We start from the raw sequence: 14,438 nt of genomic DNA, 5'->3' as shown, positions 1-14,438 counted from the left end.
GATGGATTTGACTGAGACAGGGTTGGGGGAGGGGAAATGAGGAAACTGGTGAAATCCGAGTTCATCCCTTGTGGTTGGAGGGTTCCTAGGTGGAAGATGAGGCGTTCTTCCTCCAACCGTCGTTTTGTTGTGGTCTGACGATGGAGGAGTCCAACGACCTGCATATCCTTGGTGGAGTGGGAGGGGGAGTTGAAGTGTTGAGCCACGGGGTGGTTGGGTTGGTTGGTCCGGGTGTCCCAGAGGTGGGTTGGGTTGGTTGGTCCGGGTGTCCCAGAGGAGTCAAATCCATCAAATTCAGCATCGCCTTCCTAACCTGAGATCTTCTTCCCGACCTCTCCGCCCCCACCCCAGTCTGACCTATCACCCTCACCTTGACCTCTTTCCACCTATCACATTTCCGACGCCCCTCCCCCAAGTCCCTCCTCCCTACCTTTTATCTTAGCCTGCTGGACAAACTTTCCCCATTCCTGAAGAAGGGCTTATGCCCGAAACGTCGATTCTCCTGTTCCCTGGATGCTGCCTGACCTGCTGCGCTTTTCCAGCAACACAATTCCAATCCATAAATGTGGGCTAACGATCCAAAGGAATGAATTCATTTTGTTCCAAGCAATTTAAATTTAATTATTTGTTGTTTACGTTCTGGAAAATAAAATGTAGTATCAGAAACTGTGGCCATGAAGCACTCCGAGTTCACTGATATCCTTTTGGGAAGGAAATCTATTAATTCCTGTATAAATAATCTGGCCTACTAATATCTTGCTTACTTTCCTTTCTATGCAATCCCCCAACCAGTTCTCCTTCAATGCAGTTATGCATTTCATTTTAAAGTTACAGAAGGTTTTAATCAAAGTAGACACAGAATGTTTCCACTTGTGGAGAATGGCGAAACCAGAGACCATAATTCTAAGATAGTCACCAAAAAAATCAATTTGGAAATTCAGAGGAAAGGTCTTTACTCTGGAATGCAGGCAATGTGAAACTTACTACAACAGACAGTAGCTGAGATGAACAGTTTTGATGCATTTGAGGAAAAGCAAGATATGTTTACATAGGAGAAGGCAATACGGAGCAATATGATAGATTTAAATGAGGGAGGTGTGAGGAAATTTGAATAGAGCACCGTATTGTGCATGTATTGATTAGACTAAATAAATAGCTTACTTCTGTGTTGTATATTCTGCATGATTCGATACATGATTTCAACGTTGCTTAGCCTAACTTTAAAACTCAAAATCTGAAAACCATTTAAATTAAATTTGAGGAAATTCAACTTAAAGTTCTCTAGTTTCTGCATCAGTGGCTGTGATGGAAAACCCGACTTACTGGAAATGTTTAACAAACACTTACAATTGGTTGGCCTGGAGTGGGAGGCTTTTCACCTTCGCTGTCAGACGAAATATCATCTGCACCTCCAAAGAGATCATCCCCTTCTATTTTATCTGCAGTACAGTTGAATATTTATGAAAATATTGCACAATGGTTTTTAGCTTATAACACCAACATAAAAGTATTATTTAGTTCTTAAAGTACCGACCATTTGTGAACATTTTCTTTAAAACAGAACGATACCTTTGTCTTTTACATCACTGTCAGAATCAGAATCTGAAGCAATTGCTTTCCTTGACTTTTGTCTAATGACATCATCTTCACTGTCACTGCCTCTTGCAGAAACTGAAATGGGAATTGAGAACAATATTAAAAAACAAGCATTTGATTTAGAAACTTATTGATATTGATTCTCACCTTCCTTATACTGTCATGGAAGTTCAATGTAGAAGCAATAACAAGAGCAGGACCACTCACTATCAAATTCACAGAGCGATTCTTCCAAAACGTGAGATTGCACATATTAAAACTATGAACAGTTTTGAAAAAAAAATTGATTAATGTATCTAGTGTTCCATTTGGAATGAAAGATACAGAATTTTTCCATTAGGTGCATTCTAATAAACTGAGATTATCTCAATTTTAAAAAATTCTTTCATGTGATGCAATCATCACTGGCTGGGTCACCATTTACTGCCATTCCCTAACTGACCTTGAGGAGGTAGTGCTATAGGTACATTCACAGCGCTGCTAAGAAGGGAGTTTCAGAATTTTGACTCAGCAACAGTGGCGGGTGATACAGTTCCAAGTCAGGATGCTGTATGGCTTGGCAACAGAGGTAACTGTGATGTTTCACTTCCAATGTTTGAGCTGATGCTGGATGGTCCATTCAGTTTTGCTCCTTTTGCACTCTCATGGTTTGATGTGATTGATTAGTATGCCAGGTTAATTCAGGGGCCATTTATGTGTCAACCACATACTATCAATCTGGTGTCACATGTCACTCTGACCAGGTACGGACAGCAGATTTCCTTCCCCAAAGGACATTAACAAACCAGATAGACTTTTTGTTTGTGACAACTGACAATGGTTCATGGTCACTGTTACTGAGTCTGGCTTTTCATTAACTAATTGAATTTTAGAACACAGCCACCACGGATGATTAGAACCTGTGCCCAAAAACTTTAAACTTGTTCATTCAGGGTAATTACCACCACACCACTGCCTCCCTTTAAATACAAGTACTGGCTCTTGGACTTCCACATGCAGGTTCGCTATTTTATTTATCCTCAGGAATCTCTGATGGATGCATTTAGAATGACAAGTCAAATGGCACTATCACGATACAACATTCTCTTAAAAAGACAGAAAGAAATTTAAACTCAATGTTTCTGAGATCACACAATTACAAATGGGAGTAATTAAGTAATATGCTTGGTTTTGGCTAAAACCTAGGAAGTCTCAAATCTTCTTTTGCAAAAGTGGAACATCACCTGAAGCCACAGATGGAAAGTGGAAAGCAGCATACAACAAAACCGTTGCTTCTGTTGACTGTCAATATGCCGAACAAACATGACTCAAAGTTCTTTCTGAAAAGTCAGGTTAAGTTGGACGGTACCGATGGTTCAACAAACCTGCCCAATGGATACCTGAGTGACCTAGGCCTGAAGTACATCAAGTTCATTCCTGATTTACACCAACTAATTTACCTGATTTATGCTCCTGCTCATCATCTGAAAGGTGCTGTTCCTCATCTGAATGATGCGATTTTTCCTCTTCATCTGATTGGTCACTTCTGGACTCTCTCTCCCATTTCTCATTCTCAGAATGCACTTCCTTTCCAGACAGCTCAGCATCCGATTGGTTACTGGCAGCATCGGAGTGGGAATGATTACTGGCAACATCAGATCGGGAATGGGCGCTGCCAGCATCTGAGTGAACGACGCCTGCTTCCGACTGGGATCGTACACTGCCGCCATCAGATTGCATGCTACCAGCATCCGAATGGACACTGCCAGCGTCAGAACAGGAACTACCAGCATCTGAGTGTGCACTTGCAGCGTCAGAGTGCACACTGCCAGCATCAGATTGTGCACTGCCATCATCAGAGCCCACACTGCCTGCATCAGAATGCATGCTGCCCGCATCAGAACGATTGTCGTCATCATCATTGTCAAACTGTTGTTCTTCAGAGCCACTTTGTTGTTCTGTCTCTGAATGCTGAACATCATCTTGATCAGAGTGCCCAGAAACGATGGACTGGTTATCAGATCTGTCATCGCTCCCACTGTGCCTTGACTGCTCTTCATCTTCACTGTCCTCGCCAAATAACTCTTTATTGCTAGGCTTTGCATTCTCTCTCCCATCTTCATCTTCATTCCCATCATCCCTTTCGCTCTCACTTCCTGAAGGATTGCTTTCTGATGCTGCTTGTTCCACCTCTGACTCAGAGCCTGATGCAGATCCAGAGTCAAAATCTGTGGAACAAACAAATCAATGTGATGAATCTAGTTTAGTGTCCATCCTTGTTCCATACTCACATTAAAGAAATTGTGACATTAATATGTTAGTATTTCAATAAAACTGCATGTAAAACTATGAAGCAGCAGAACAAATGGGCAGGCTATCTGGGACTTGTCATTGTTTTCATATGTTCTTAAAACCTGGAAGCATAAATCACAAACAATACAGCCTCAACACATCTGGAGAAGCACCATACAAGAATGACAAGCATTTCCATCATTGTACAAGCCAAAAATTTCACAAAACACACAAAGTCCTTCCACATCCTCAACATAAAGAAACTGTGCCCCCACTGTGTAAATACTTTAGATTAAAATAGATAGGCTGAATTATTTTCAACACTACCCCTTCCCCACAGGTAACTTGTTAGTAGGTACAACAAAACTAAATCCTTTACATCCATTCATTTATCCTCAACTGGCAATGGGAAAATGTTCAGAAGAGTTGGACCACACCATAATATTAAAAGACTAAAATAGAGACATCAACTGATTAACACTATAACAATGAAGAATGTTAAAACAAGATGAGAAAGTCTCTCCAAAAAGGCTGCTGGCATAAAAGCCACAGTGTCAGCAGACTCCTAGGAAAAAAACCCTTGACCCCGGCCTCCTGGCTCAGAGGTAAACACACTACTGCTATGCTACTCTACCATTCTATTAGCCTTAAAAAAATCAACCTTATAGTTGAATTCAAGCACAAGATATTACTGGAAAATATCAGTGAACTGATTGGATTTTATCAATACAGCAGCATTTATGGCAGGTTTGCCTGCTACTAGCTTGAAAACAATCAAATTAGTTGAATTCAGTTTTGGAATGATAGTAAGATTTGAAAACATGGTCTCTAGGAAGTTGAAAAGTGTGGCGCTGGAAAAGCACAGCAAGTCAGGCAGCATCCAAGGAGCAGAAGGGTCAAAATTTCAAGCATAAGCCCTTCATGATGTCCTCACTTTCTCTCTAGATAGTCAACCTATTACTACAATTATTCAGCAGCTGTGCCCATGTCACCTTTTAATTCTCACTCAGTTCTTCTGCTCTCAATTTAACAGGAAAATTGGATATTTTTGATTGGATGGGTGGGGGGGGATGGCTTTTTGCACTTCACCATAAAAATATTACAAAGTCTAGGAACGCACAGTCCAAATCTGTATGTTAGCCCACATTTAATGAATAGCTTGCAGAATAGAAGAGACTATCCTTTTGTAAAATGTATGATGAACACAGAGCTACTTTTGTTACAGATCTTTAACACAAATCAAGAGGTGGCATGGTGGCTCAGTGGTGAGCACTGCTGCCTCACAGCACCAGGGACCCGGGTTCAATTCCAGCCTCAGGGTGACTCTCTGTCTGCGTGGAGTTTGCACATTCTCCCCGTGTCTATGTGGGTTTCCTCCGGGTGCTGTGTTGTGGGGGTAGAGTGAGGGGGGGTCAGGGTGGTGTGGACTCGATGGGCTGAATGACCTGTATCCACATTGCAGGGATTCTATAGATACATTGCGTGTTAGCCTTACAGCTGATGGCCGGCCCTGCTGCCTGCAAACCCCATCCAGATGGGAATAAGATGTGTCCAGTGGAAATGGGCAGCAGCTGGACCACGGGTTAATGATAAAACTCCAACTTTCGTCGCTCTTTTTGATTCTGTTGACAACTGAGATCGGATCAGATTGAGTCACTTCAGCGAGAGGGAGATTCTGGGCGAATGGTCCCAGGTTCCTGCGGAGATTCAGATCCAAACAGGGCCCCAATCAGCAAAGAGACAACAAACTGGTGTCCACACGTCTCCATCAGGAACCTGAGAGCATCACCAGGGGAATATAAACCTCTTCAGTTCGGGGCTGGTTACACACCCCGCTCTTCAGACACATTCCCCCGGGTTGCTGTTACCTTTCTGATCGGCCTCACTCTCCGCATCACTCCCAAACAGATCCGACATATCCGCCATCTTGCCCAGTCGCAAAGACAGCGGCTGTCACAAATGGCGGCATCACTTTACGACATCCGTCGCGCGGCAACGCGTGAGTTAGCCAACCTGTGCGCAGGAAGGAGAAGTGGTTCGGGAAACCTCCCAGCCGCCGGATGGCGCTGCCGGCAGAGTTCCCCTCCCAGCCGCCAGGGGCACTGCAGGGAGTTTCTCCTCCCAGCCGCCGGGCGGCGTTGCGGGCAGATTTCCTTCCCAGCCACCGGGACGTGGGGGGCTGGAGGCAGATTCTCCTCCCACCCGCCGTGGGGCGCTGCAGGCAGATTTCCCCTCCCAGTCATAGGGGACATTGAGGGCACTGCAGGGGCGAAGGAGGCTAATTCCCCTCCCAGCCATAGGTGGCTCTTCAGGCAGATTCTCCTCCCACCTAAAAGGGACACTATAAACAGATACCGCTCCCATCCACTGGGAGATGCTGCAGGCAGATTCTCCTCCCAGCCACAAGGGACACTGCAGACAGATACTGCACTGCAGGCAGATTCTCCTCCCAGCCACAGCGGGGGCGAAGGAGGCTAATTCCCCTCCCAGCCATCGGGGACTCTTCAGGCAGATTCTCCTCCCACCTCCAAGGGACACTGCAGACAGAAACCGCTCCCATTCACTGGGAGATGCTGAAGGCAGATTTCCCCTCCCAGCCAACAGGGGTCACTGCAGGCAAATATCGCTCCCATCCACAGGGAGATGGTGCAGGCAGATTTCCCCTCCCAGCCACAAGAGACACTACAGACAGATACTGCTTCCATCCACAGGGAGATGGTCCAGACAGATTCTCCTCCCAGCCACAAGGGACACTGCAGACAGAAACTGCTCCAATCCACAGGGAGATGATGCAGGCAGATTTCCTCTCCCAGCCAACAGGGTCACTGCAGGCAAATTCCTATTCCCAGCCACAGTGGCTCTTTTGTGCAGATTCTCCTCCCAGCCACAGGGGGATGTTGCAGACATATGTCTCTCCTTCCAGCACCACTAATCCAGAATTTGGTTTCCAGCATCTGCAGTCATTGTTTTTACCTATATGTCTCTCCTAGCCATAGGAGGCATTGCAAGCAGATTGAGGGGGAGGGGGAAGAGGGGGAGGTGCTGCATGCAGATTCCCCTCCTAGCCACAGATGTACTGTAGGTAAGATTACTTCACCTTCCAGAGAGATACTTTATGCTCATTAATGGCCCTTATTCAGCCATCATTGTTGTTCACATAGTAGTGGATGGAGGAGAAGGTACCTCACAAGGCAATAAACAATATCTACCACGTGCTTGTGGCCTCCTGAGAAGAATAATCCTCATTCTGAAGTATTCAGTGCCTTTTTGGGAAGCAGATGTTAGCAGGTGGAGTCCTCGGAAAATGTGAGGACTGCAGATGTTGGAGTTCAGAGTCAAAAAGTGTGGTGCTGGAAAAGCACGGCCGCTCAGTCAGCATCCGAGGAGCAGGAGAATTGATATTTCAAGCATAAGCTCTTCATCAGGAATGAGGGGGGTGAAGCATAAGCTCTTCATGATGAAGAACTTATGCTCGAAATATTGTTTTTCCTGCACCTTGGATGTTGCCTGACTGGCTGTGCTTCTCCAGCACCACACTGTTCAACTCTGATCTCCACCATCTGCAGTGCTCACTTTCTCCCAATGCATTAGTTCAGCAGGCCTTCTCAGTAGGAGGCAATATAGATTTCTTGTCAGCAGTCTGGCCAGAATGTGGGATTTTCATGACCTGGAATAAACAATACCATAGACATTACAGTACTGATGAGGTCATTTGAAATTGGTAATTTTACTTGTGTACTTGATTAGCAGAATCTTAATGCTTGCATTTTTTCTTGCTATAATTTTATTGTCATGTACTGTGCTGTGTTGAGGGATACCATACAACCAGACCTTTGCCACTCAAATACCATGCAAAGCAGGACAAAAACTGCAAAAAGTTACAAATGTAACATGTTTAAAAGTATAAAATAAGAACAGCAAATGGTGGAGAAACTCAGCAGGTCTGGAAGCATCTGTGTAAAATGAAACAGAGTTAATTATTCATTTATGTAATGTGGGCATTGCTGGCTGGGTCAACATTTATTGTCCGTCCCTAGTTTAACAACCAGAATTTCTCAGCTCCCATCAGTTATGAAGAAGTCATATTGGACACAAACCATTGACTCTGTTTCTTTATATACAGATGGCAGACCTGCTGAGCTTCTGCAGCATTTTCTGTTTTCATTTCAGATTTCCAACATCCACAGTATTTTGTTTTTGTTTGTGGTTTAAATAAAGTATTGCACCAGGGAAAGAACTAAAGGATTTGTCAGTATTACAGCCAGTGTTTGGCTGTCTGGCATACTATTGAGACACAGTATACATATCTATGATACGTATCACTATGATACATATGATACATATCACATGATCTAACACCCCTTGCAGAGTTGTGGCAAGACAAAACCACAGTAAGATGTGTTAATGCTTCTCTTGCATCAGCAGAGTCTCTAAATACTCTTTAGCCATGCAACAGGGCCAAGACTCACATAGCAGAAAAGCAGGAGAGATTAAATGACAACAAGGATGATGATGCAAGCAAAAGAAGATGATAATGGACATGCAAAGAAATAAAAGTTAGATGGATGTGTGGTGTAAATGGGAATAACAGAATCATTACTAAAATGGCTGATGAAACAAAAGGGACCAAAGTAATAACGTTTTTACCAATTGGATTAAGCCTGTATTCATTGTTCACTGTTCAATTTTAATAACCAGAATAAATTTACACTTGCAGGTTGATTTCCCCTGATTGCATTACCATCTAATTCAGTCTAGTTGCATGTTGTATCAAAGTGAGAGAGATGGGAGACAAAAGCATTAAATACGTTGTGAAAAGTTTCTTAAAGTTCTAGTCAGAGCAGTAACGTATTTCTCTGCTAATCGCAGGTAGATAGGATAGTGAAGAAGGTGTTTGGTATGATTTCTTTTATTGGTCAGAGTATTGAGTACAGGAGGTGGGAGGTCATGTTACGGCTGTACAGGACATTGGTTAGGCCACTGTTGGAATATTGCGTGCAATTCTGGTCTCCTTCCTATTGGAAAGATGTTGTGAAACTTGAAAGGGTTCAGAAAAGATTTACAAGGATGTTGCCAGGGTTGGAGGATTTGAGCGATAGAGAGAAGTTGAACAGGCTGGGGCTGTTTTCCCTGGAGCTTAGGAGGCTGAGGGGTGACCTTTTGAAGGTTCACAAAATAATGAGGGGCATGGATAGGATAAATAGACAAAGTCTTTTCCCGGGGTCAGGGAGTCCAGAACTAGAGGGTATAGGTTTAGGGTGAGAGGGGAAAGATATAAAAGAGACCTAAGGGGCAACTTTTTCACACAGAGGGTGTATGGAATGAGCTGCCAGAGGAAGTGGTGGAGTCTGGTACAACTGCAACATTTACAAGGCATTTGGATGAGTATATGAATAGGAAGGGTTTGGAGGGATATGGCAGGTGGGACTAAATTGGGTTGGGATATCTGGTCGACATGTACGGGTTGGACCGAAGTGTCTGTTTCCATGCTGTACATCTCTATGACTATATGTGGAGGTGCTGGTGTTGGACTGGAGTGAACAAAAGCTTGTGATTTCAAATAAACCTGTTGGACTTTCACCCGACGTTGTCTGACTTCTAACCTCATTAATGTTGTCAAACAGAGACTGCCCATATAACAAGTCTCTGCAGAAATCATTGTCAGGATTCTTGGAAAGGTGCTGCATCACAGTTCAAAACAGAACATAGCACAACAGATAATGGCCTGTTAATAAAGACCTCCGTGAGTTTAAATGCTTGGTTATAATTCTATTATGATTGGATTTAACTTAACATTTTATTTTCAGACTTGGAATCAAACACTAAATTTTATCTTGCAGTCCAAACTATAAACAAGAGGTCCTTAAGAAGATAACCAGTCTCATTGGCAGTTGTGTGTCCTATCTGTATTAATACTAGAAAGCGCTGAAATCTGAAAAGATAGAAGTGGCATCTGCTACTTCTACTGATCTGAACAGCATTAAGAAAATAACCCAAATATATCTCAACTGAACTTGAAGCTCAATCCAAAACAACAATTCAAATTGCAGCACGGTGACTCAGTAGTTAGCACTACTGCCTCACAGCACCAGGGGCCTGTATTTGATTCCCACTACGGGTGACTGTCTGTGTGGAGTTTGCACATTCTCCCTGTGTCCGCGTGGGTTTCCTCCCACAATCCAAAGTTATGCAGCTTAGGTGAATTGGCCATGGTAAACTGTGCATAGTGTTAGGTGCATTAGTCAGCAGTAAATATAGGGTAAGGGAATGGGTATGGGTGGGCTTCTCTTCAGAGGGTCGGTGAGGACTTGTTGGGTCAAATGGCCTGTTTCCAATCTGTAGGGGAATTAATCTAATACTACAGAAAATATTTCTCCCTAATGGAATCGCTTTGGCTAATCTTTATATGTCAGCGTTCTCACTGAAAAAGAGTTTGCAATCCAATGTTATGCAGAGGTAGAAGAATAAAATGAATCTTTATTTTGTAATGTTTTATTTAATATTGATAGACCTGCGAACTGTAGTATGGTCATGCTAATTTACAAAGCTATATGCATTGCTGTTCATGATAAAGGTTGCCACTGTCATCATCTTTAAATGTAGGAGACTGCGCTTGAGAATGTAACTTTTAAAAAAAGTTTGTGATTTACATATGAAAGAACTGAAACCAACATGGTCATTCTAAAAGAGAGACTTAACAAACAATCCGGTCTTTTTCAATCTATAATTTCAGCTACATCACGCTGTAAACGTTTGCTATAAATTCTGAGTCTTACAATCTTATCCTCCACAATCACCTGATGAAGGAGCAGCGTTCCAAAAGCTAGTGCTTCCAAATAAACCTGTCAGACTATAACCTGGTGTTGTGTGATTTTTAACTTAATTCATACTGGAAACAAGTTTTAAAGAAGGTTTTTAAAAGTCTGTTTTTTTTTTACATACACAATAATAGAAGAATGTGGTGAGCCTGGTGAAAGCAGACTTGTGTCTAAACTAATTAAATATTTAACCACTGGATAAAAGCAAATTATTGCGGATGCTGGAATCTGAAACCAAAAGAGAAAATGCTGGAAAATCTCAGCAGGTCTGGCAGCATCTGTAAGGAGAGAAAAGAGCTGACGTTTCAAGTCTAACTGACCCTTTGACAAAGTTAGACTCGAAACATCAGCTCTTTTCTCTCCTTACAGATGCTGCCAGACCTGCTAAGATTTTCCAGCATTTTCTCTTTTGGTTAAATATTTAACCATTTGGTTCTGAAAAAGCCTGTTGGAAATGTGACCCCAAAATTGGCTGTCATTCAAATTTACTTGCCTCATATCACTAGAGTTATATAATAGAGTTATATAATAGAGCAAAATGTTCTTTACTGGAAGGGATAATCTAACATACATTAGTTTACCAGCCCAGATTGTGCTTCCTGCTAACCAACCATCCAGAAACTACCTCTAATAAATTGGAACACTCTCCTAAATATGATATCAAAACTGCACGTAATGCTCCAGATATGGTCTCACCAATGTTCTATTCAACTGTAATTAAACTTGAAAGGGTGCAGAAAGATTTACAAGGCTGTTTCTGGAGTTGGAAGTTTTAAGTTATAGGAAAAGTAAATATTTAAAAACTTAGCTTTCTGGCAAACTAATGACAAATATGTAATTTGGTTATTTTCAGTTATTTCTTACTTTAATTATTTGTGAAATATAAGTTTATGGAAGATTGTCAAATGTGGAGTATTGTGTTCCTGTGGCATACACTGAATGTTTACCGGTGAGGCCACTGTCTTTGGTTCAGGGGCCTAAATACAGAAACTGCCCCGTGGTATGCGATTTCAATCCATGCCTTTGGTCTGACCTCATTAATGTGTTGCTGCTGGGCTGCTTGAGCTAGACACCACCACAGAGGCAGTTGACCAGTTCCATGAAAGCTATGTTAGTCAGTTCAGACACTGGCAGTTATGATGAACAATGTCTGTATGTGTATGTGCGTGGTGCAATTTGGCATTCCCAGCTCCATTACAGGTAATTCTGCTTTAATACGCGTTTCGTTAAAGTGAATTCGCTGTAACGTGATTGATGAAATGGGGACACTTTCTAAAGCGCAAACTTTTGAAATGTGTGTTGGCTGTAAGATGATTACATTGCCAATGCTTTAAGTGCGATTTTTGTCTAATGTGGGGCTGCACAAGAACGCAACCATTGTGTTAAAGAAGAACTACCTGTATAATGCAAATAAATAATTATCTTCAAAACTACTATTTTGGCTGCTAGGTGTCTGAAGAGCACAGTCACACATAACCAAATAAGAGCCCAGCAAGTGATAGGCAGCCTCTTTGCAGATGCAAAGAGGTGAAGTCCTGTTTCAAGGGGGCTTTTTTTTATTCATTCATTGGTCATGAGGGTTGCTGGCTGGCCAGCTTTATTGCCTGTTCCCTAGTTGCCCTTGAGAAGGTTGCAGTGAATTGCCTTCTTGAAGTGCTGCAGTTCATCTGTCAGTAGACCCACAATGCCCTTGGAGGGAATTCCAGGATTGTGATTGAGTGACAGTGAAGAAACGGCTATATATTTCCATGATATCCTGGATGATTATGGAGGATCCGTTCCTGATACAATGGGGGATGTGTTTATTGAATGGAATGAGCATGTGCAAGCTGCCTGCTGTATTTGACCCTTGCCTTTTAAACAGGTTCAGTGCAAACCAATTTGAGGTCAGTGAGATTTCAATGTGAATTGAGGATTTGCAAAGTTAAGGTGATTTATCTTCTCTCACAATGGGAAAAGATTGGAAAACCAGAAGGAAATTCAATTTACTTTGACTGTTTTCACGGGGCTCACATCAAATAATGGCACTTGTGTGTGTGTTTTTGGGGAGAACTAAAAAGCACTGAGTATGGGCACCAGTTTTAGTCAGTGCTAATATTGTTCTCTGCACATTTTTGACTTTGCCCATCATAATTGCTAGGCAACTATTTTCTAAAGCTGTTGATAAGTTGCAGTCAAGTCTCAACATCCTGAAAGCAAGAGAGCCACTTACAGCATGAGTTCACCAATTGAAGTGTTGCCAATTTAAAAATTTTGCAACAAACAAATAAAAGTGACTTTCAGGAAATGTGACGTAATCCAACATACCACAAGGTTTGGCATTAAAGTTTGTAAAATTTAATTAAAATTTAACAGTGACTACAACAAGTGCACCCCCTTTGGAGTGGTGGGGTCATAAGACACTGTGCAGGGACACAAACATCAAATTGTTAGGAAAAGAACTACAGGAAACCAAATGTATTCCTCAGGGACACCACTGTTTTCACAGAAAACTGTCCTCAAATTTTATAAGTGGCAAAGTAGTGAGAGGTGTTGGAATGAACAATTCCTCAGTAAGACAGTAAAGAGGACTAAAGCATAGGGTGGAGGAAAGCTACACGCAAGGTAATATACCAGAGATTGACTGATGTATTGGGAGCAGAGAGACAGAACCATAGAAATGATACAGCAGAAGGTGGCCATTTGGCCCATCCCACGCATGCCATATCTCTGCCATTGCTCTTTCTAATTCCATCATCATGCACACGGCCCGTCGCCCTGCAGTCTACAGCACTTAACATGCAGATCCAGGTACATTTAAAGGTGTTTAGGGTCTCTGCCTCCTCCACCACCAAGTCAGGTAGCAAATTCCAGACACCCACAATCCTCTGCATGAAAAAGTTTTTCCTCGCGTCCTTTCTAATCCTTCTGCCTCTTAGCTTGACTCTATGACTCCTGGCATTTGAACTCTCTGAGGAGAAAGTGAGGTCTGCAGATGCTGGAGATCAGAGCTGGAAATGTGTTGCTGGAAAAGCGCAGCAGGTCAGGCAGCATCCAGGGAACAGGAGAATCGACGTTTCGGGCATTAGCCCTTCTTCAGGAATGAGGAAAGTTTGTCCAGCAGGCTAAGATAAAAGATAGGGAGGAGGGACTTGGGGGAGGGGCGTCGGAAATGTGATAGGTGGAAAAAGGTCAAGGTGAGGGTGATAGGACAGGCGGGGGCGGGGGCGGAGAGGTCGGGATGAAGATTGCAGGTTAGGAAATGGACCCACCACCAAGGAACTAACCTCCATGTACAGCGCATCATCCGCCTCCATTTCCGCCACCTCCAAACGGACCCCACCACCAAGGATATATTTCCCTCCCCTCCCCTATCAGCATTCCGTAAAGACCACTCCCTCCGTGACTCCCTCGTCAGATCCACACCCCCCACCAACCCAACCTCCACTCCCGGCACCTTCCCCTGCAACCGCAGGAGGTGCAAGACTTGCGCCCACACCTCCCCCCTCACCTCCCTCCAAGGCCCCAAAGGAAACTTCCATACCCGCCACAGATTCACCTGCACCTCCACACACATCATCTACTGCATCCTCTGCACCCGATGTGGCCTCCTCTATATTGGGGAGACAGGCCAGCTACTTGCGGAGCGTTTCAGAGAACACCTCTGGGACACCCGGACCAACCAACCCAACCACCCTGTGGCCCAACACTTCAACTCCCCCTCCCACTCCACCAAGGATATGCAGGTCTTTGGACTCCTCCATCGCCAAACCA

General features: G+C 43.3%; 1 protein-coding gene across 1 annotated transcript in view; it reads right to left on the bottom strand.

The window, feature by feature from the left end:
- Positions 1-5,843, bottom strand: part of leo1 (LEO1 homolog, Paf1/RNA polymerase II complex component) — a 20,137-nt gene extending 14,294 nt beyond the window's left edge. Inside the window, exons 1-4 of the mRNA XM_043677386.1 lie at positions 5,736-5,843; positions 3,036-3,803; positions 1,570-1,671; positions 1,348-1,439 (exon numbers count right to left, since the gene is read on the bottom strand). Of these exons, the coding sequence (XP_043533321.1) occupies positions 1,348-1,439; positions 1,570-1,671; positions 3,036-3,803; positions 5,736-5,793 (1,020 nt within the window). The 5' untranslated portion in view covers positions 5,794-5,843. The remainder of the gene's footprint in view (positions 1-1,347; positions 1,440-1,569; positions 1,672-3,035; positions 3,804-5,735) is intronic.
- Positions 5,844-14,438: the final 8,595 nt, after the last annotated feature.

The sequence above is a fragment of the Chiloscyllium plagiosum genome, chromosome 36 (assembly GCF_004010195.1).
Source record: "Chiloscyllium plagiosum isolate BGI_BamShark_2017 chromosome 36, ASM401019v2, whole genome shotgun sequence".
NCBI lineage: Eukaryota > Metazoa > Chordata > Chondrichthyes > Orectolobiformes > Hemiscylliidae > Chiloscyllium > Chiloscyllium plagiosum.
The sequence above is the reverse complement of the archived record's forward strand: the minus strand, read 5'-3'. Positions and strand labels throughout refer to the sequence as shown.